Here is a 24608-nt window from a genome sequence, read left to right on the forward strand (position 1 = left end):
ACAGCTTCACTAATTCACTTTCCCAACCCAACCAGTTATGAAAATCCACTTCTACTATCACCCGCCCAATCATTTCCTCTTTTTTCCCTACTTAATCTCTACACACTACTAACTGTATCTGATATTCTGGAATGACAATGTCATAACAAAACTATGTAAGCCACATTGAGCCTGCAAATGGGTGGGATAATGTGGGATACAAATGCAATAAATAAATAAATAGCTTAGTGGTCTATTCTTTGCCATCTCTAAAGGAGTTATCATTGGAAACATGCTGAGCTATTGTAGGCCATAGTCATATATGAGGTCATGAGCTGAGAGAAGAGAGACATCAGGAGATCTGAATTTGGAAGCTATGAGCAGTTTTCAATTTTACATCTTTATTCTGGGGGCTGGGAGCCTCAAGAGGTAGTTAAGTGACTGGCAATTCTACCTAAAGAAAAAACCCCTCAGTCCAGACTTTGTGTGCTTGGGGGGGGGGGGGGGGGGGAGAGATTTTTTTAATTAATATTTATTTATTTATTTATTTATTTATTCATGCTTGTATCCTACAATTATCCAAAAACGAGTTTTGGTTCCATGTGGCTTAAATTTAACAGCTGTTAGAGATTATATTGATTCAATTACATTTACAAGGTTGTATGATGCTGTGTTTTACAGTGATTGGCAAGATAACATGCTTATGACATGTCTGTATATAGTCTGTTTTTTCACATATCACACTCTACATTCGCCTTCCCCTCCCCCCAAACCCAGTGAAATGCAAGCTAAAGACCTTAGAAGTGACCTTGCTACCCAGAGGCTTCCCTTCCATCCTTGTCCAACTTCCTGTTCCCACCCTCTTCTCCTTCCTTTTGCCGAGCTTCTGTATACTTGAGGGTTGGCCCGGGTCAACACAGTTCACTGGGGCCAAAAAGCCTACATCAAAGTCAGTCTCAGCCTCTCTCGCTCCTTCCCTGAGTCTGTGCCTCTTTGGCTCTGTCAGTCTGCAGCAGCAGCAGCAGCAGTAGGAGGATAGCTGATTCCTAGACGCCCGGCTGCCTCCGCTTAGTGTTTGAAAGATCTGTCTCTCTCTCCCAGAGCTAACCGGGAGGAAAGAGCAATAAGGGGGAAGGGAGTCCACCCCACCTCCTGGACAGCTAACGGGGTTTCTTGTTATTTGACCGGGAAGAATACTGTATACGGCGCAAAGTTGTTTTTTTTGTTCATCAGCACCCAATGGAGTTTTTCTACATGTATGGAGCTGTCTCCTGCTTCTTAACGTGCAGTCGCTGGCTGGCTGCAGCAGCTGCTGCTGGGACAGAAGGTATGGGCTTAAAATGTTGCTTTGGCACTACTAGAGACTTAAAACCTGCAAAGGTCCGTGACTCAGCTTCGTCAGTGAAGGAAATAATAGAAAAGTTCAGTTTTAAGCAGGGCAAACACTGCCCTCTTCTTTCCAACAAAGCTGCCCTTAGGCTTGTGGAAGAGTTTTAACTGGGAGATAATAAATTGTACAGGGAGAGAGAGACTGTATGTTTTTATGTATGCATGTTTATCTTATCTTATAGTATATATATTCTATACATATTATGCAACTATGTGATATTCTACGGGATCGTTATACACACTGTATCGTTCTACTATATCGTTAAACACAAACACACAATATACAGAGAAAGATATTTCACAAACACACACACAACAGTCATCATATGGCATATTATACAGTGAAAGATTTCTCAAAAACACACACTTTCTCTTTCTCCCTCTGTATGCAGAGTACATGCATCAGATACTTCAGCTTTCAGCACAAGCTTAGGTTATCATTGCAAAGTTTTGCTTTTAATTCTTGTTTAAATAAAAAGGAACCTCCTCTGGTCTGGCAAGTACTGAGGAATTCTTTTACTTCTGTGTGCAGGAATGTTTTTTTTTTCTCGTTTTCTCTTATATCTTGATTACTCTCTTAAGACGAGACAGAGAGACTACATGGTATCCCCACATTGCTCCCAGGCGACCCTGCCTCAAACATTTTTTTAAACCCATCTTATTTATTTCTAGTCCGCCCCTCTCATAGTTTGAGCGGATTCCAGCATGCACGTCAAAGTACAACTTAAAACACACACGAGCACACGATCAAGTGAAACATCTCGCCTAATACCATATTTGTTCTGGATTCCTGTCAGAGAGGAGGTATTTCTGTGAGCATAAGGGGAGCTGAAATCAAAGGTTGTTGATAGCCTGATTCCAGCGCTTGTTTGGGACTTTTCCTGTGCAGGTCTGCACCAAGGAGGTTTAATAGACAGGAGTGGGAGTGAGCCTATCTAGTCCATTGTAAGCAATGAAGCCAATTAGGACAGTCTGACTTTCCCCTTCCCAGCGCAGCTGTCATCCCCGTTTACTCAAAACAAAGCAAGCAAACCTATGAGCTGCTGCATCCACATTGTCGTTTTTTTTTTTTATATTGTTGATCCATCTGTAACAAGTCTAAAGCTGTTTCAAGCAGCAGTGCCTTAAAAAGTGGAGGACAAAAGTTGTTGTTTTTTTTGCAGGGACTGTCTTTCTTCTGTGTTTGTGCAGCGCTGCGTACGCCTTGTAGCGCTATAGAAATGCTAAATAGTAGTAGTACTAGTAGTTTTTTACTTATTGGACAGTTTTTTTTTAATTTATTTGAAAGCTTCCCATGTGTAGATATAAATATCATGAAATAACAATTGAATATCACTAAAACAGCTTAAAATTATTATAGCTGGTAGAAACAGCAATTTTAAACTCTGTATTTTGTGCTCATTTTTCTACACTAAAAACTAAATAAATACACTGTATACAATACAGATGGCCAAACGGGGATGACGGCTGCGCTGGGAAGGGGAAACTCAGATTGTCCTAATAGGCACTTTGGAACCACTTTCTAATAGGAAGTTGTTATGTTTCTTTTCTGTTTTGGTTTATGGAAGCCTGGCTCACTGTTTTGTCTTTTGATTGCTGCCAGGTTATCTATCTATCTATCTATCTATCTATCTATCTATCTATCTATCTATCATGCGACTGGATTTTGCCTGTATGCACAGTGGCAGACCTGCAACATGCTCGTTTTGTCGGGCACAGGATTTGGTTGCTGAGCCTCCTATCGCGACTCACTTGTGAAAGCCTAACGCTGAGTCCAGTTTTTTTCCCCTTCTGAAGTTATTGTACATTTTAGTGAACGTTGCAGAATAACACAAGATCAGTACAGAATCCAGGCGCTGACTGCAGGTGATGTCAGCCAACAATACTGTAACAGACATCCTTTTTGCACACTGCCAGAAATAGAAGAGAACCTAGTTTCGCAAAATGTTTCCTCTCAAATAAACTTTATTTACTTTATTTATTTTAAATAATGCTGCTTGCAAATGGAACAGTTGATATTTTATTGTGAGCATCAGACATTCAGATATGAGATGATAATGATGGTGATTATTATCTGCAGCCATAGACCTTTCCCATATGTACTAAAAGAATTTCCTCTTCCTACAGAAGTAAACGCCATTACAAGAGCCTTGTATGAGCATCTATTTTAAAAAGCCATTTCTGTTCTAGGGAGAGTTTTTCAGTGTATTTTGCCATAAGCCTGATTGTAAGAGGTATCCACCACTGCACAATGTGTCAGGATTTATTACACCTAGTGCTGCAGACAATAGCGCTTCTTAAAACACCCTGTTCCCAACTTAGGATGCTACTGACTGACTGTAAATTGTTGAAGAGGCCTTTTCCTTGCAAACCCTGATAAAGGTCTCTTTTGTATTTGTTTATTCCTAATAGGACGCTTTTCTGGCAAGCTCAGTGAATACGACGTGATTGTCCCATTTAGCACAGATCACCAGGGACGGTACCTGTCTCACGTGGTCTCTGTCGGAGACGCACGGAGCTCCCAGCACTCTGGGAAAAGAGCTGCTCGCAGCGCCCCGGACCGGATGGCTACTCCCGCAGAGGAGCAGCGGGTGTACTTCAATCTGACAGTCTTTGGCAAGGAAGTGCATCTGTGTCTGAGGCCCAATCAACGCCTGGTGGCCCCCAGCGCCTCAGCTGAGTGGCAGGAGGACTTTCGGGAGCTCTTCCGGCAGCCGATTCGGAGGGAATGCCTGTTCACCGGAAACATAACCGGCATGCCAGGGACTGCTGTAGCCATCAGCAACTGTGACGGACTGGTAAGATAAGGCAGCCACTGTTTCCTCCTTTACTTCATGCATTTGGTAGCTTTACATCCCCTTATGCTCCTCTTGAATCCTTCTGATTAGTAAATAAGAGTCAGGAACAAATTACTTTGTGCCTGTTTTATATTATGTATTAAAGCATATTCTATCCTACTCCAGCCAAGCTCTTGCAGTAGTTGCAAACTTCACCTATTTGTGCCAGCTTTTATAGGAGGTGGGTATGAGGGACATAAGTACATAGGTTATTGTTTACCCTATATAGCTTGAACTGGGATTGACATCATTTTCCCTCTTGCCCTGTTCATCCTGCTGTCCCTGCCCTCCAAGCTGAGCCCTCCTGCTGCCAGAAATACAGTCATCTTCACAATGTGAGGTTTATTTTCAGCACAGGAGGAAGCACAAAAGCGGAGAAAGTATTTTTCCAGTGTCTAACCTAGCTGGGCTCTCTTAGCTCAGGCAAGTGCTTGCCAAGGGTTTCATAGTAACTTGCATTTTGCTTGGCCTGGACACACACAACTTCAGGCCTCTGGTTGCTTGATGTGGTTCCCTAAGACTGGACCAAACAGAGCTTCCAGACCAAGAGATTTGCCACCGGAGTTGACTGACCTGAATAAAGGCAGTTCAGTGCCTGAAGCTGGATCTTGTCGTATTTGCAACAAATTGCCTCTTTTAATGCTTTCTGTGTATAAGAATGTCGAATTAATTGCACATAGAGACATTGCAGTTTAATTTTAAGAAATGAGAGTCTGGGAATGTGTGTACATATTTAAGAAAACAGTGAAAGAAATTTCCACAATTTGGGTGGGAACTGTGATATATGAGAAGAGTACAGAACTGCAAACTCAGCAGTTCAGGGCCTGCTCTTCAACCCAGCACAGGTGCTTTCTATTTAAATCAGTGGTGTTGAAATGTTGTTTAAAAAAAATATTTATTGGATTTAGCTCACACTTTTGTCACTAGTAGCTTAAGGTGAGTTACATTTGGGTATGCTTGATATTTCCCTCTCCCTGAAGGGCTTACAATCTGAGGGGTCCTTTTACAAAGGCGCGCTGAAAATGGCTTGCAGTAGTGTAGGTGTGGGTTTTGGGCGCTTGCTGACCCAATTTTTGGTATTCCTGTAAAAAAGGCCTCTTTTGTTGCCGAAAATGGACATGTGGCAAAATCAAAATTGCCACGCATCCATTTTGGGTCTGAGACCTTACCGCCAGCCATTGGCCTAGTGGTAAAGACTCGCGCGGTAACCGGGCGGTAAAGACCTATGCGCGCCAAGTGCATGTCCGTTACGCGTGCCCGAAAATAAAAAATATTTTTCAGACGTGCACCAAAAATGAAATTAGTGCAAGAGTCATGCGGTAGTCGGGCGGTAACTCCATTTTGGCATGCGTTGGTTTTGGCATGCGTTGGGCGCACGTAGATGCTTACGTGGCTTAGTAAAAGGGCCCCTGAGTCTGTACCTGAGGCAGTAGAGAGTTGAGTGACTTACCCAAGATCACAAGGAGCAGCACTGGGATTTGAACTGGGCACATCTGGATATCAAGACCAGTGATGCAGTGGCGTAGCCAGAAGGCAATTTTTGGGTGGGCCAACAGGTTGGATGGGTGGGCACTAGAGTTGCCAACTTTTTTGAAAAAGAAAAAAACAGCAAACCTGATGAACCCATGCTCTGTCCCTACCCCACTCCCCATAACTTCAATGAGGGTTGCAGTGCAGGCTTCAGTGGCTGCAGGCCAATTGAGAGCTAAGGGAAGTACAATAGACTGCACTATTCAGCCCCACTGAGCCATGGTCCTCCAACACATATATGGTATTGAAGCCAAACACATTCTGCATCCAGAGAACCTCCTGGCCGTCCACCAACAATGGATACAGAGCACAGCAAGGACAATTCTCCATAAAACTCATCATATAAAGAAATTTTGTTTTCTAGTGTAATCTCAATTACAGACATATTATAAATTAACTTTAAAAAAATCTATAAAACAAAAGTCACTCAGAACCTAGAGCAAATCTACCATGCCAACACTAACTTCCAAAAACAAAGATCCTACCTATGAAAAAGAAGTGCCTTAAATATTATAGTAGGGCCCTAAAATACAAATACATTTATCAGGAAAGCTGAACAAGCCAAATTACTACAGAATGCTACATGGAAACTTCATGCTAACAGAATACCTCAGTCACACACACAAGACACAAATGCCAAATACAGAATAAGTGACCACAAACTCTAGAAATATAAATTAAACGGAAACCCCAAGAAACTAGACCTTGCATGTAGTACAACACCAGAGAAACAAGAAAGAAAGGCACTTGCTCCTGTGCAAAATATAAAGATGGCACATGCCAGGGGTGGTGTTAGGGGATGGAACTAGGGCAATTGTGCTTGGTTCCTTGGCCAGAGAAAGCCTGCATGCTGGAAGCTGAAGGAGCAGCCTGGTAATGGACTTTGGGGTAGGGTTACCATATGGCTCCAGAAAAAGGAGGACGGATTGAGCCAGCCGGGTTTTACTTCCATTGCTTGGAAAGCAATGGAAGTAAAACCCGGCTGGCTCAATCCGTCCTCCTTTTTCTGGAGCCATATGGTAACCCTACTTTGGGGTCCTTTCCTAGATTTCTGTCCTGGACCCCAGCCATGTTTACCATCAACTTTGGCAAGATGTACATTCCAAATCCAACATATTATATTCACAACATTGAAAAAAAAAATATTTTTTATACCTTTTTGTTGTCTGGTCATTTTTTCTCAAATCATATTGGTCCCAGTCTCTGGTTTCTGCTTCCCTCTGTCTTCTCTTAACTCACTTGCCAGGGTCTCCTATTTGATATTTCTTCTTTCTTCATGTCCATCATCCATCTCTCATCTCTGTTTTCCTATATTTCCTTGTTCAGTATCTCCCCTGTGTTCATATCCCCTCATCCATCATCATTCCTCTGTGCACCTATGCACCCCATGCCCAGCATATCCCTTCTGCATTCCTATTCTCTCCCTTGTCTGGTATCTCCCCCCCCCCCCCCCCCCCCCGTGTCCATATACCCCCCTCTCCAGTGTCCAGCATTTTATCTCTATTCTATACCCCCCCCCTTGGTCAGGCATTACCCCTCTGTGCCCATGTGCCATCCCCATACAGCATCTCACATTTGTGTCCCTGTCCCCATGCTCCCACCTAATGCCCATCATCTCCCTTCTGTATCTGTATACTTCCCTAGGTCCCCTTTCTCCCTCCTCCACACCAATGTGTTCCTCTCCTCTCAGATCCCACCCCCAACCAGCTTCTCTTCCTCTCTTTCCTTCCCCTTATGCATCTGGCTCTTTCTCCCTGCATCTCTCTCCCTTCCCTCTGCATATCATCATCTGCATATCCAGCACCTCTCCTTCAGCCCCCCCCCCCCCACACACACACGTCCAGCATCTCTCCCTTTCATCCAGCCCCCCTACATGTTCAGCACCTCTTTCCCTTTCATCCAACTCCCATACATGTCCAGCACCTCTCCCCTTCACTTCAACCCTCTGCATATCCAGCACTTCTCCCCTTTCCCTCCACCTCCCTGCATATCCAGCACCTCTCCCCTTCCTTCCACCCCCCTATATATCCAAAACCTCTCCCTTCCCTCCAACCTCCCCTCTGCAAATCCCCAAACCTCTCCCCTTCCTTCCAACCTCCCCTCTGCAAATCCCAAAACCTCTCTCCTTCCTTCCAACCTCCCCTCTGCAAATCCCAAAACTTCTCTCCCTTCCTTCCAACCTCCCCTCTGCAAATCCAAAACCTCTTCCCTTCCCTCCAACCTCCCTTCTGCAAATTCCAAAACCTCTCCCCTTCCTTCCAACCTCCCTTCTGCAAATCCCAAAACCTCTCTCCCTTCCCTCCAACCCTCTGCCCCTTGCAAGTCCAGCACCCTTCTGTTCCCTCCCCTTACTGGGCCAGCACGCAGCACCCCACTGACTTCCTCACCCTCTCCCACCCCTGCCGCAGCGCTTCATTTAATGTTGTTGTCGGCGCTGCTGTTACAGTTTCCCACCCCCGCGGTGGCGCTTTACACTTTACCTGACGGCAACGCTACAGATGCAGCGCTGACGTCCGACGTCCTGCTCCGGGGCCTTCCGCGTCCCGCCTCCGTAACAGGAAGTTACATCAGCGTGGAAGGCCCGGAGCAGGACGTCGGACGTCAGCGCTGCATCTGTAGCGTTGCCATCAGGTAAAGTGTAAAGCGCCGCCGCGGGGGTGGGAAACTAACAGCAGCGCCGACAACATTAAATGAAGCGCTGCGGCAGGGGTGGGAGACGGTCACGGCAACTGGATCTGCTTCTGGGCGGGCCTGAGGCTAAACTGGGTGGGCCTGGGCCCATCCAGGCCCACCCGTAGCTACGCCCCTGCAGTGATGTAACCACTAGGCCACTCCTCCATGTGTATAAGCTGTAGCCTCTGTGTGTTTAATGGTAAGTGCCAGCTCTCCCTTGGCTCCTCCCAAAAGCCAGCTGGCGCTTTATTATATGAGTGTGTTAGCCCAGTATTCTCTACTATAATAAAAGGCACCTTCAACATTCTGATGCTGACTCCGTGGCTTCAAGTGAAGGGTTCGTAAGGATCGTTAGGTTCGTCGCTCTGTAACCATCTCGGCCCCGCCCTCACACCTCTGATAGGTCCGCCGCCCTCTATGTCATCACGTTTTGACATCCTTGACATCATCACGTTTTGACATCCTTGACATCATCACGTTTTGACATTAAGGGCGGCGTACCTATCAGAGGCGTGAGGACGGGGCTGACAGATGGTTACAGAGCGACGAACCTGACGAAAATTACGAGCCCTTCAATGAAGCCACGGAGTCCGCTTCACAACGTTGCAGGTGGGTGGCTGGAGGGGAGGGGAGGGAAAGAGATGGGGCAACTACCCTGGAACTGGGAGGGAGGGAGAGAGGGGGGCAACGATCCTGGAACTGGGTGGGAGGGTGGCCGGCCCCTGCAACTTGGAGGGTGGCCGACCAGACCCTGGAACTTGGGGGGCCAGGCACACCCAGAAACTGGGATGGATGGAGGGAGGGGAAGAGACCCAGAAACTGGGAGGGAGGGGGGGGGGGGGGGAAAAGACCCTGGAACTGGGTGGGTGGGAGGGAGGGAGGGAGGGAGGGAGAACGGACCCTGGAACTTGGAGGGGTGCTGGACTCTGAAACTGGGAGGGATTGGTTGCAGGCGGACCCTGAAACTGGGTGGGAGGGGGCCCCTGGCACACACTCTCATTCTCTCACACACACACACTCTCACACACAGTCTCACTCTCTCTGTCACACACACTCACACATTCACTCTTTCTGTATCACACACTCACTCTCACACACACTCTGTAAAACACACACACTCTGAGGAAAACCTTGCTAGCGCCCGTTTCATTTGTGACAGAAACGGGCCTTTTTTTCCTGGTATTTATATAACTTTAAAAAATGGCAAATGCATAACTCACTTTGAAAATCAGGCTCTCTGACTCTTTAGCCTTGCAAAATGTGATACTGTGGAGGGGGGGGGGCAAGTCTGTAAATGGGCACCTATTCTCTGATGGCATCTGGGCACCTACATATATTTTGTATTTTATTATATACGTTTTATGTTGTTATCCGCTGAGCATTGTTTAGATCATTGTTTAGCATTGTTTGATTTGTTTTGCTTTGAGTGGGAAAGTGCGGGGTACAAATGTAATAATAATAATAATAATCACGCGGAATAGAAATCTCACAGTTCCATGCCCAGAGTTGCATCAGCATAGATCTGTGGTCGTATAAATGCAGCAGGGATGCATGGAATTTACAGTTTTATGTAATCACAGGTGTGTGTGGGAGGCACGCCCATGCTCCACCCATGCGTGTACCATCCTTGCATTTACACACACTGTTACAAAGTGATTAGGTGCGTGCTTGCACTTAACATGTGTAAGTGCTAGTATTCTGTTCATTTAGGGATGCAAGAGGTGTGTAAATTCAGGTGTCCTGTTATAGAATTGCCTTCATGTGATCTCAAGCAAACCCTATAACTTATTTTGCTTGTACTTAAATGGTTTGTGGCACCTTGAACAGTGAAGGGCATACCACTAGAACTGTCTATGATTACTCATACATATACTATTAAATATGTTACCGCTTGTTCTTTTCTTCTCCTCTTTCTGTCCAGCACTGGGTGTTGAGAGTTGAATCATAGAAACAGAGAAAAATGAAGGCAAATAAAGACCATATGGCCTATCCAGTCTGCCCATCAATGCCATCTACTATCCTTTCCTATCCTATGTACTTATCCCAAACTTTCTTAAATTCAGATACAGTCTTCATCTTTATCACCTCCACCAGGAGGCAATTCCATAAATTCACATGAAGAAGTATTTCCCTAGATTACACCTGAGTTTATCTCTTTTCATCTTCGCCCTATACCTCCTCATTCCAGAGCTTCCTTTCAACTGAAAGATACTCGCTTCCTGTGCATTTATGCCACGTAGGTATTTAAGAATCTTTATCATATCTGTTCTCTCCTGCCTTTCTTCCAAAGTATACATATTGAGAACTTTCAAGTTGGTCCTCATATGCTTTATGATGAAGACCACTGATCATTTTAGTAGCTGCCCTTTGGACCGACTCCATCTTGTTTATATCTTTTTGAAGGTGTGGTCTCCAGAATTGTATACAATATTCTAAATGAGGTCTCACCAGAGTCTCATACAGGGGCATCATCACCTCCTTTTTCCTACTTGCCATTCCACTCCCTATACACCCACATATCGTTTTGGCTTTTGCCGTCACCTTTTCTATGGTTTGCCTACCTTAAGATCATCACATACGATCACACCCAAGTCCCACTTCTCTTTCATGCACAAAAGTACTTCACATGGTGCCTATGACCTTTTCTTGGCAGAATTGCAGAGATTTACCATAATCTTTTATAACCCACAGCCTCTTGGTCTTCTCTGCAGAGCTCCATCAAGTGTTTGCCAGGCCTGACATAAGTCAATATCAGGGTAATTGAAATCACCCATTATTTTTGACTTGCCCAGTTTGTTAGCCTCCCTAATTTCTGATAATATTTCTACTTACAGCCCAAAAGATTAGAAATACATGGTCTAAACCCCAGTGTGGTGTTTTAGTATAAAAACTGTACTGAAGTATTTGTTCAACAGAAATAATATAGCACTTGGTACAGTTCTCACTGGTAACATCCATAATGTAAGTCTAATCAGTGAACTAATGAATTTATATTCCCTGATTCGGTATGTTATTGTCCTATATGTTTCTTGCTGGCCTTGGACAAAATGATAAAATTCCTGTTATATGAATTGGATTTCTCTCTGTATCTGAGATCCATTGCTTGGTCTTGAACTCTTTAAGTTACTCATTTCCTCTTCCTGTGTACCTCATAGGCACATCCTTGTTGGGTTTTCTTCTCCTTTCTCAATCCCCATATAGAACCGGACGTATATCCACTCCTTCACTTCCTCCTCTACCAGTTGGGAAACTGTATTTCTTGAGTTAAGGGGCACAAGGTTACTAAAAAATTCCACAAAACCTGAGTTCTACTTTTAACTATAGCCCCTCCCCCTCATTAAAAAAATAGATTACTACCAGGGTCTTTCTTGCAAAAGACAATCTCTAGAGGAACTGAGGCTTTCTTATAGATCTTAGAGGTGTTCTTAGTCTTCCTTCTGTGGAGGAAGAATGGAGAAATACTTTGTTCCAACTGAAAAATACAATACAGAAGAGTGTGAATTAGTAGCAAGTTCTTTACCGAATGCTAAAGCTTCTTATCCATGCTCTAAACTTACAAATATAAATAAGAGGAGGAGGAGAGGAAAGTTCCTGTTTTCTTAAAGTTTAACTATAATTTCTAGCATCCTGTCCATTACCAATTTTATAGAGGGACAACATCCATCTTTTTCCATTCTTAAAGACTCATATCTGTGGTTGAAAAGGTCCTTCAGTGGACCTACCAGGAGCCTTGTGAGCTCCCTATAATATCTTAGGATATATCCCATCTTGTCCTATGTATTTGTCAACATCCAGTTTTTATGTCTGCCGTTATTTACTATGTTACTATATATGTTACATTTTTGATGTCTTCAGCCAGACCTTTGTCCAGCTCTTCCATCCATGTTAAAGATCACACCAGTGTAGATGGATATAATATTACACAATCCTAAGATAGCCCACAATGTCTCTTTCTTCCTGTACATCCCCTGCATTTATATAGTTTGGATATTAATTTTCTCCACATAAAAAGCTGCTTATCTTGCTTTTCTGCTATCCTTATCCGTTATGAACAGATGATAGCCTGGTATATCCCATTTCCTATTCATAGGACACATCGAACCACATTTCTGTGATAGCAACAATATCTGGGTGTACATCTGCTAGGAACAATTTCAGATCTGAAATTTGATTGCCTAGACTATGAGCATTTGTGTTGATAACTTTCCAGCTATTTCTTCACTTTGCCTGACTCTGTGTATACCTTACTAACGCAATTGTACTGTTGTAATTCCCATTCTCACTGCTAAATTCTCAATGCAAGAAAACGCATTGTGTAGGGGCAGCCTTGTATGAAACTTGGTTACTGGGTAGTTCTTTTACTAGCTCCATTCATTCCTTTGGGGTGACAGGTTGAATTAATCAGCTTCCATCATCCTTCTCTTCTAGCTTTGGTAAATTTCTGACTTGTTAAGCAGAATTCTAGGAATTCACCCAAATATTCCAAACCCTGATCATCACTTTCCATCAGCAAATTGCAAGAGAAAACAGGATTGAGGTGCCGAAGTTATATGATCTGCTGCTCTTTTTACTTCAGGTTCATCCAAGCGTATCATAACACAGCATATCCAATTTTCTAAAATAAAATAAAAAATATGCTACTAGGGAAAATATAAAATGGATTGCATGAAATAGAAATGTTATTTCTTGCTATTCATCCAGATGGTTGTCCAAAATAATATCTCAGAAGAAGTGCTCCTTTCTGGATGGGATATTCTTTAGAAGTTCTGTAAGTTAAAAAAAGAGGGAGGATTGAAAACTTTATTAAGAAATTTTAGTTTGACAACTGTTTAGGACTCCATGATGAACAATAACTCCATGACGAATAGTAGTAATCACCAAGGCAAAATGTATCTGGTTTATAGAGGGGGATGCAAGACAATAAGGAGCACCAAATATTTTAATGTGAGTGCTAAAAAATATATAGTTTGCATGATAAGATTAAGCATTTGTTGATGATTCACTAAATTGATGGCATGCAAAACATGTACACAGTATAGAGGAAATTCACCCACATACATTGGCTATCTAAAAATTATTCTCCCTCAAGCTGGCTAAAAGTATATACATTGAAAGTGCCAGTATTCACATAGCTAAGTAGGCAAAGATAGGACTGCCTTTTGTCAATCCTGTCCGCCCCTTTTGAATATCTGGACCCTGTTATTTTACAAAGGGTAATATCTCCAAATGGGTTAGTTTTGCTCACACAATAATACTTGAGGCAGCAGAAATCAAACTTCATTGTACACCGTAAAGTGAATCCTGCTAATCTAATGTAATCTGCAATTTGTACACCACACTAATCCCAATGTGAAGTTCAAGATGGTTCACAAAGTAATAAGCTCAAAATAACATGAGGAATTACAAATAATTCAAAAAAGCTTCTTAAAAGTTATCAAACAAAAGAGTTTTCAACTTCCTATCCATTTGCATATAATTCACCTCTAACTGAATGCACAAAGGAAGAGCATTCCAAATGGCAACTGCCTGAACAGGAAACATAGCATCCAATTGACACTTTAACCATACGTCATTAACTGCTGGAAATTTTAATAGAAGGCTATCACACACTTGAGAGGAGATAAAAAAGGAATCTGAAAAGAATTGAATAAGCAATACTGAATTACTGCTATACAGAACATGGTCTAGTGTTTAGGGTGGTGGACTCTGGTCCTGGGGAACTGAGTTTGATTCCCACTTCAGGCACAGGCAGCTCCTTGTGACTCTGGGCAAGTCACTTAACCCTCCATTGCCCCAGGTACAAATAAGTACCTGTATATGTAAGCCGCATTGAGCCTGCCATGAGTGGGAAAGTGCGGGGTACAAATGTAACAAAAAAACACAGTTGTAAAAACAATACATGCCTTAAGAGGAAGTAATGAAGTCTTATCGCATATTGTGAGATACTATCATATTTTTTCAAGCGGAAAACTAACCGTACAACTGTATTTTGTATCAGTAGTAATTTATACAAACATTTGACATTTACTCCAACATAAATAGAATTATGATAGACCAAATGGGACAGCACCAGCATCTGGACAAGTAATGCAAAGTACGATTCAAAACAGTAAGAGCTGATGAGACGTGGTTGTTGCATACAGAAAAGTGTTCGACTCCACAGATTATTAATCTGTGATTCAAGACTAAGTGAGGAATCTAAAATTACTTCCAAATCCTGGATTCTTTATCCACCTTTAGAGCTTTACCACTTGCCAACAATATAGTAGTAGGAATAGGTAGCAGAGATTTAGAAAATCAAAACACTTTGGTTTTATTTGGATTTAATTTAAGCATATTTTCTAAAGCTCATTTCTGAATTTTGTCCATACAGCAAGAAACTCGGATGAAAGTATCATCCAGAGTAGAACTTATTGGCACTAACATAAAATACTGTCTGCACAGGAAAACTCGTTCTCTCTGCCACTAAGAGGGATGGATCCAAGAGAGCTCATAAAAAGATTGTATAGCATGGGTGACAGTGGGAGCTCTGAGGCACCCCACAACCACACCACCTTTTCAGACACTATAAGATGATTACATAAGAATTCCCCTAAACTGATTCAGGACTGGACCCACCAGACCAAATTCACTAAATTTTCTCAGTAATAATCCTTGATCTACAGAATCAAATGCAGCAGAAATACCATACTGTAGGATAAGCAGTGCGTTTTTTCTAGCAAAAAAGGTGTCGGTACTCAAATGCCAGGCCACCCTTCAGGGGTGGGGTGATCACTGAGGGACTCACCCCACAATAGCCAGGCCCCCTGCAACCAGTCACAGAATTAATGACAAGGCAGAATTGGTGTGTAGAGCCTGAGCTCTTTCATTAACACTTGGGGACCATGGGTCAATTTTAGCAGACAATAGAAAAGGTGCCGGTACTCAGTATCCCCTCAAAAAAAGTATCTGCTTACCTCTACATAGATAACTTTGTAACTTTGAACTTCACTTGTCAAAATATTGAGATAGATATGGGGGAAGCCACTGCTTGCCCTGGGATTGGTAGCATGGAATGTTGCTACTAATTGGGATTCTGTCAGGTACTTGTGACCTGAATTGGCCATTGTTGGAAGCAGGATACTGGGCTACATGGTCCATTGGTCTGACTCAGTATGGCTGTTCTTATCTTCTTATTTGGGTGCCAACGCTGGATTTCAGCAGTACCTGGGTAACTTCTTCTGGCCACCCCAGAGCCAGAATTCAGTGGCAGTAACCAGATAAGTGGGTCTGATTTATCTAGCAGCAGCCAGCATTTAAAGAAACATTGACTGCCGCTGACTGAATATTTTCCTCTATGTGTTTTGTTTCCACTAGCTTCATGCATCTTGAATAATTCCTCATATACATGTGCATAGGCCCTGTTGAGTACTAATAGAATATTATTAAATTCAGCTTTATTTTTCCACGATAAATACCCACAGTCGTCTTTATAGGTGATGGAGGTTTCATTGCTATTTTTGGCTGTGCTATGCTAGAATATTTTATTTAAAATTCTAAAGAAATGCCATCTCTGCAACCTACCACTTCATTCATTAAGGCTTTATTCCTATTCTGTGTCTGCGCGAAAAGGCCTTGAGAAAGCAGGCCATTAATAGCAGTACTTCCGCTCAGGAGACTTACTTGTGGATCTTACGTCTGTCATGGTTGTTCAGACTATTTTTTTAAATTTATATTTGTATAATATGTTGTTTAAATTTGTATTATACACTTTTATTTGTTTTTTTATTTCAGTGTGCTTGTGACCCCTGAAGCAGGTTGTGTTTTTCCCACCGAAACACGGCTCTGTGTCGGGTCTCTCTTTTATTTGTGGTGCCTAATGAAGACCTTGTGGGCTCATCACTTTGGCTGAAGGGTTTTTTGTGGTTCGACCCCACTTTTTTCTGCTCTGTCATTTGCAAAAACTTATAGGAAATGTCAGCGACACATGACATTTTGGAATAGTTTCTGTAAATGGTTTCCTAAATTGGGCACTGATAAAAATGAGTGCTAAGCGCTATTCTATAAGTGGCGCTCTAAGTCTGGCACTATTTGTAGAATAGTGCTTAGCGTCAGGATCTGCGCCTAATTCTAGGAACGCCCATGATCCGCCCATGCCCCTCCCATGGCCATGCCCCCTTTTCAGATCTGCATGGAAAGTTTATGCATGCATCTTTATCTTTATAGAACCCCAACTAGGAAGAATCGCACGTAAAGTTCTAATTGTTGCCAATTAACACCAATAATTGATTGTTAGCGCCCAATTATTGGCACTGATTGGCTCGTTGATCAATTAATGATAGAGGTATATAAAATAATGAATGGAGTGGAACAGGTGGATGTGAAGTGTCTGTTCACGCTTTCCAAAAATACTAGGACTAGGGGCATGCGATGAAACTACAGTGTAGTAAATTTAAAACAAATCGGAGAAAATCTTTCTTCACCCAACACATAATTAAACTCTGGAATTCGTTGCCGGAGAACGTGGTGAAGGCGGTTAGCTTGGCAGAGTTTAAAAAAGGGTTAGACGGTTTCCTAAAGGACAAGTTCATAAACCGCTACTAAATGGACTTGGGAAAAATCCACAATTCCAGGAATAACATGTATAGAATGTTTGTATGTTTGGGAAGCTTGCCAGGTGCCCTTGGCCTGCATTGGTCGCTGTCGTGGATAGGATGCTGGGCTCGATGGACCCTTGGTCTTTTCTCAGTGTGGCATTACTTATGTACTTATGTACTAAATTGCATGTGCAAATTGGACACATGCCCAAATTGCACTCAAAGTTTTGAGCACCATATATAGAATTTGGGGGTTTGCCAGTAATAGTGTACACTAGTTGTAAAAAGGGTGCACTCTTAACGACATTGCCCCTGAAATGAACATGAAGACTATCCAAAACAAATCAAAACAAATAATGCTGCAAGTGACATGGGATGTATGTTTTTGGGCTGCCCTTCCCTAGTTCAGACCCCACAAGGAATTTACATACTTTATCCTCAAAGAGAAAGGAGAGGCTTCCTGATGCAGGGATGGTGTCTGATGTTCAAGAGAGAACAGGATTTAGGGCCTGATTTATTCAGGTTTATCAACTATTTTTGTGTCTCGAGCATAGCAGTCAGCTCAGACCCCGATGCACAAAAGTCACCGTTAAACACCATGTACGTTCACATCTGTGGTTGAACTTAGTGATTTTGAACAGTGACCGATGCACAAAGGAAATCTCATGCAAATGAGATGCATGGAAATTCTTCGAGCGGCTTGGTAGGGAAAGGGCCTAGCAGATGTGCAGGACAGTCTCCTGGTAAGCGCTGATGTTCTGGGCATGCCCAGGAAAAAAAGAGTGCATCCAGCAACATCACATTCAGAGTTTCCTTTTTTTTTATTTTGTTCCATGACAGCTTTTAACACTACTTTTACACACTGGACACACATGCATATGGCATGTTTCACACACACATGCAAATACTATTAAAATGCAAGCAGACTGCTCCACCGAGAAGTCACCCTCAGGCAACGACAGCTCCAGACCTGCCGTAAAATTTTGGACGTTAAAGGTAGGCACTTGTTGCTCGGAAACATCTATGCATCACACAGAATGCTCACTTTACTACAGATGAACTTGTTGTAGTATATTTGCATAGAATTATCCCTAGCTGCTATCACGAACTGTAAAAGTGATACAGAACCCCTTTGTGCATTAGACGCTGAATAACGTGTGCAGAAAACTGGCTAAAACCAGTCAAATCAAATCAAATGTTACAGGTCCAGTAAGCTGTGAGCATCGGGGCCTCACTCAGGGCTGAGCACCCCCAGTATTGAGCGAGCTTCACTGTGTTCACTCAGCATGTAGTTAGACTCTGGAACTCGTTGCCGGAGAATGTAGTGACAGCAGCTGGCCTTACGGAATTTAAAGGGGGTTTGGACAGATTCCTGAGGGAAAAGTCCATTGAACATTATTAATTTTAATTTTTTTTTTTTTTTTTTGGGGGGGGGGGGGGGGGAGGTTGCCGGGTTCTTGAAGCCTGGATTGGCTGCTGTTGGAGACAGGATGCTGGGCTTTATGGACCCTTGGTCTTTTCCCAGTATGGCGGTGCTTATGTACTTATGTACATGTAGGGGTAATGTACATTGTGTTTGGCATTAAGTCATTTTGAAATGTTGGTACCTTCATGAATCAGTTCCCTTAATCTCATCAATCTCTCTTCTATCCTTGCTTATGTCAGCAAAGGGACACAATTAGCTGCCCAATCAGTAGGGAAGGTTGGGAGGGAGAGGAGCGAAGGGAGGCAAATTGTTCCCTTTCTTCAGTGATAAACTCAGAGATTTTATAGAATGCTTTGCTAAGTATGGTTGGTAGTTTTGTTTAACATTGCAAGATGTGCAGTATTCAGATGACATTCCAGAAGTTGTGATACAAGCTTTCCTTCCCACCCCCACCCCCCACCTATCAGAGACCTTGACCCTGATCTCTAGACATGGCTGTCCCTAAGGGCGAGTTCAGGGTCCTCACTGGCTCAGACCATGCTGTTTCTTTCTGAGCAGAGACTACCTACCAGGGTCTTGAATTATGAATAGAGATCTTATCCTCTTGTTCATTTCTACTCCAGGGGGCTGAGCTGAGACCACCAAACAACAATGATCCCAGTGAATGTAATGATGATGGCAGACATTCCCAGGGGTGAATAGTCTGTAAGGTTAAATGCTCTATCCATTTGCTGAGTAGACAAATAGAACAGAGAGCTGAGTTCATGCAGCACAACCAGGGATGGGGCATATATAATTCACTAGAACTTTGTGGCTTTATGTTTTGATAAATTAAATGAATCATTTTTGGGAGCAATAGTTGAACCATCCATGTAGTAGCAAAGGACCTGATATTCATAAAGGAGTTATATATTCAGTAGTATGCCAAAGATATAACTACTTAAAAAAAATCCAGCAGCCATGGTCAGCATATAGTGCTGCCAGAAAAATCCTGTTTATTATTATTATTTTAATTTTTGTGACGTCAATAGATATTATTAGAAAATGTTTGTGGAATTGGTGTGAAATGTATTTTAGTTCACTGGATAGAACCACACTAGATACAATACTTGTAATCTTTTTCAACTAAGATTTACAATGTATAAGAATTTAAAATCAATTAAACATCTCACATTGTCTATTCAGTATCAGTTGGCTAACGTATGGAACCAGCTTCTGTTGTTTTTGAGGTTTTCTACTCATTATCTTCAATTTAGAAAACATTTAAAAGCTTTTTTTATTCTGCAAGGCGGGTTTATCCACTGCTCAGTCTTTGTTTTAACTACTGTATTTGGAGCTCCTGGATATTCTGGTCCAGCTCTTGATTACTGTAATCCGTCATTGAACTGAATAGGTATAGTCAGAATACAAGAACTTGGCATAACATAACACCCTCCCATAATTAGACAATGGGAGGGGGCTATGATACAAGTAATGCTAGTGGAATGCTTAGATGTTAAATTGGGGAAGCATAGGATATCAGATGGGATATGCTGAAGTATTGTTTTAATAATAGCCTAGGTTACAGCAAAAACAGAGGCAGCAGATAGAAGAAATGGGATTTACAATGGATTAGGCAAAGGTAGTGCAACAGCAGGAAAGGATGGGGGAACGAGTGTGAATGTGAGGCGGGAAGGGGGGAGGAGAGGAGGGGTGAGTGGGGGGGATAGGTGAAGGGAAGATCAGTCAAGGTCACTGGAGGTGTGAGGACAATGGGGGCTGATATTCAAACCGTGGGAGTTAGCCCGGCTAACTCTTGCGGTCACTGCTAAACCTGGATATTCAATGCCGGGCCATTTCCAGGGACAGGCATTAAATATCGGGTTAATTTTTGGCTGCTTAGAAGATAACTGGCTATGTTGATAGTCATACTTAGCCAGTTATCGTCTAACTGGCCAAAGAAATCCCATGTATTCACGCGACCAAATATAGCTGCTAAAGTGGGGCAGATAATCGGCAGATAGGTGGTTATCCTGCTTATAATCGAACGAGAAAAACGCCCAAGTTCCGACCTAAATCGGGAGATGGACGTTTATCTCACAAAAACGAATAATGCGGTATAATTGAAAGCCGAACTTGGACGTTTTCAACTGCACTCCATCGCGGAAGCGTACAAAGTTGACGGGGGCGTGTCGGAGGCGTGGTGAAGGCGGGACTGGGGCATGGTTATCACCCGAACAGAGATGGGCGCCTTTCGCCGATAATGGAAAAAAAGTATGCATTTGTAGCTAGAATTTAGGGCACTTTTCCTGGACCCTGTTTTTTCACGAATAAGGCCCCAAAAAGTGCCCTAAATGACCAAATTACCCCCAGAGGGAATCGGGGATGACCTCCCCTGACTCCCCCAGTGGTCATTAACCCCCTCCCACCACAAAAAAATGATGTTTCACAACTTTTTATTTTCACCATCAAATGTCATACCCACCTCCCTGGCAGCAGTATGCAGGTCCCTGGAGCAGTTGTTAGGGGGTGCAGTGACTTCAGGCAGGTGGACCCAGGCCCATCCCCCCCCTACCTGTTACAATTGTAACAGCTAATGCTTATTAGTCGTCCAACCCCCCAAACCCACTGTACCCACATGTAGGTGCCCCCCTTCATCCCTTAGGGCTATAGTAATGGTGTAGACTTGTGGGCAGTGGGTTTTGAGGGGCTCAACACACAAGGGAAGGGTGCTATGCACCTGGGAGCTCTTTTACCTTTTTTTTTGTTTTTGTAAAAGTGCCCCCTAGGGTGCCCGGTTGGTGTCCTGGCATGTGAGGGGGACCAGTGCACTACGAATCCTGGCCCCTCCCACGACAAATGCCTTGGATTTATTCGTTTTTGAGCTGGGCGCTTTCATTTTCCATTATCGCTGAAAAACAAAAACGCCCAGCTCACAAATTGTCGAATAAAACATGGACATCTATTTTTTGCGAAAATACGGTTCGGTCCGCCCCTTCACGGACCCATTCTCGGAGATAAACGCCCATGGAGATAGACGTTTTTATTCGATTATGCCCCTCCACGTCACCCAATATAACCGGCTATCTACTAGCCGCTAACCAGCGATATTCAGCGGGAGATGGCCGGATATCCTTCGCTGAATATTGCCGGATAGCCGGTTATGGGACATTTAACAGGCCAGGTGCTGATCCTGGCCGGTTAAATGCTTTCAAATATTGGGAGGACTGTAAATTTCAGCCACTATCAGTGCATTTTTTCTAGCAAAAAAGGTGCCAGTACTCAAATGCCAGGCCACCCTTTGGGGGTGGGGTGATCACTGAGGGACCCACCCCACAATACAGTGGCGTAGCCACAGGTGGGCCCCACCCACTTAGGGCTCAGGCCCACCCAACAGTAGCACATATTTAGTGGTAGCTGGTGGGTATCCCAAGCTCTGCCAGCTGAAGGCTTCCCCCTGATGGTAACAAAAACGCTACTCTCCACGATACCAGTATCTGCACATGGTGGAAAGAAGCATTTTCCCGCTAGCTGAGATTTTTTTTTTGGTGGTGGGGGTGGGGGAGAACACTTGGTGCCCACCTAGTTCTTGCCTAGGCCCACCCAAAATCTGTTTTCTGGCTACGCCCCTGCCACAATAGCCAGACCCCCTGCAACCAATCACAGAATCTATGACAAGGCAGAATTGGTGTGTAGAGCCTGAGCTCTTTCATTAAAACTTGGGATCCATGGGTCAATTTTAGCAGACAATGGAAAAGGTGCCGCCGGTACTCAATACCCCCCCCCCCCCCTCAAAAAAGCCCTGGCCACTATACATGTGAAAGGCAGTTCTATAACTGGGCACATGCAGATTTTAAGTGGCACCTTAAGTGGTGCTTAAGCACACAAGTGCACTATGCTCTATTCTGTAAGGGAGCATATAAGTTCTGTAAAGGGCACGCTTATAGAAAACATGAAGAAGTAAATAAACATTTTCTGATATTCAAAAATACACTAAAAATGTTTAATAAGAAGATATACTGCAAATGTTATAAACATTTAGAGATGAACATCATCGCCAATCGGAAATACACTACACAAAACGTGCAATGGTGGTATTGATCCCCACATTGAGAAAACGTTCGCTGCAATAGCAACACGTTCCATTCACTTGCAAAAAGTGCATATACCTCTGCACATATATAACCCTGCTCTCTGCACAAGGAGCCAAAGTTTCTGTGCTGGAGTTAGAACTCCTGAGAGATTTCAAGCTCCACACCACCTGCTACCTCATAATGTCTCTATGAGGGCTTAGATATCGATAAGGAGCAGCCTGAAAAGGAGAGTGAAGTAGTGCACCCCTGGATCATAGCAACACTCATATGCAAGCACAATACATAGGCAGAGTCAAATACAGTGAGTTCCTTTTGTTTTTGATATACACGTTATTGAATTTTTATATGAAAGAATAACACAACATTGCTAAACTCAAAATGTGCAGAATTTCCAATGACAATTAATTATGGAGCCCCCTCCACTAACTCTTCCATGCTGAAATGAGGGGCTGCATATATCTACCCCCCCCCCCCCCCCGCACCAGTATGCTGCCCCACGTCTACATACTGATGGGAATGTTGGCAGCAGCTCACTAAGTACATTGAACTACCCAGTGGTTCATCTAGTCCAGTATCCTGTTTCCAACAGTGAACAATCCAGGTCACAAGTACCTGGCAGAAGCTCAAATAGTAGCAAGATTCCATGCTACCAATCCCAGGGTAAGCAGTGGCTTCCCCATGTCTATCTCAATAGCAAACTATGGACTTTTCCTCCAGGAAGTTGTCCAAATCTTTCTTAAACCCAGATACACTAACCGCTGTTACCACATCCTCCGGCAATGAGTTCCAGAGCTTAACTATTCATTGAGTGAAAACATATTTCCTCCTATTTGTTTTAAAAGTATTTCCATGTAACTTCATTGAGTGTCCCTAGTCTTTGTACTTTTTGAAAGAGTAAATAATCTAGTCACTTCTACTCATTCTACACCATTCAGGATTTGTAGACCTTAACCGTATCTCCCCTTGGCCATCTCTTTTCAAGCTGAAGAGCCCTAACCTCTTTAGCCTTTCCTCATATGAGAGGAGTTCCATCCCCTTTATCATTTGATTGCTCTTTGAACCTTTTCTAATTTAGCTTTTTTTTTTTTAGATATGGCAACCAGAATTGAAAGCAATACTCAAGGTGAGGTTGCACCAGGGAACAATACAGTGGCACTGTAGTATTCTTCATCTTATTTACCATCCCTCTTGTAATAATGCCTAGCATCCTGTTTGCGTTTTTGGTGATTGTCACACACTGGGCAAAAGATTTCAGCATTTTCTTCCCAATGTGCATCACTTAGTATTTGTCTACGTTAACTGCCCTGTTTAAGCCACGCTAGTGACTACTGCATGCTAATGTTGACACAGCCCATTCGAAGTGAATGGGTCATGTCAACATTGCTGCGTGGCAGCTGCTAGTGCAGCTTAGTAAACAGGGGGATACATTTCATGCCATTTGGTCACCTGGTCCTCAGGTGTTGAGGAGATGCTCAAGGAATCTGTCTGAGAGAGATGTGCAGGCAATGTTGCCAGTTCCTGCACTTCTCTCTCGGGCAGATTCCTTGAGCATCTCCTCAACACCTGAGGGGCTGGGATGCCCCAAGAAGCTGGCAGGTGACTATCTTGCCTAACGTCTCAGCTCAGGAAAAGCCCCACTCACAGATGCCCAACACTCAGAGCAAAGCCAGTATCCCTCTGGGGAGTTGGGGGGGGGAGGGTGCCCAGCTGATCTGACCAATGCTATTCTGCTCTTATGTAGCTATAGTAACCTAGACATGAGAAAGCAAAGCAATTAAGAGAAACAGCATTGAGGATCACAGTATAGGGCTGCCTGCCCACCTACACACCACTGCATCCTGTAGCCATATGTCCCCTGGGGTGGTTCACAATAAATGCATAAAACTATACCAATGCTGACAACAGATATCAGGTCTGCAGGACAGTTGGCATTAACGGGGATGGCTGGTACATGACATAACCATGTGTAGCAAACTAGCATGCTGTGCTGGAGCCTGGAACTAAGTTCCCATCACAGGTGTCCTTTGACAAAGATGATAGGTAGACATTTGCACTGGTGCCCCCAGGAAGGGGACAGTAGCTACTGATATTGGCCACATTTGACACACTCTAAGCATTTCTCTGT

General features: G+C 43.4%; 1 protein-coding gene across 1 annotated transcript in view; it reads left to right on the forward strand.

Moving 5' to 3' along the window:
• The first annotated feature begins 1047 nt into the window (after positions 1-1047).
• The window catches only part of ADAMTS14 (ADAM metallopeptidase with thrombospondin type 1 motif 14), a 372712-nt gene continuing 349151 nt past the window's right edge, over positions 1048-24608 (forward strand). The window contains exons 1-3 of the mRNA XM_030204905.1: positions 1048-1306; positions 3781-4166; position 4645. Of these exons, the coding sequence (XP_030060765.1) occupies positions 1219-1306; positions 3781-4166; position 4645 (475 nt within the window). The 5' untranslated portion in view covers positions 1048-1218. The remainder of the gene's footprint in view (positions 1307-3780; positions 4167-4644; positions 4646-24608) is intronic.

This window comes from Microcaecilia unicolor, chromosome 5 (genome assembly GCF_901765095.1).
Source record: "Microcaecilia unicolor chromosome 5, aMicUni1.1, whole genome shotgun sequence".
NCBI lineage: Eukaryota > Metazoa > Chordata > Amphibia > Gymnophiona > Siphonopidae > Microcaecilia > Microcaecilia unicolor.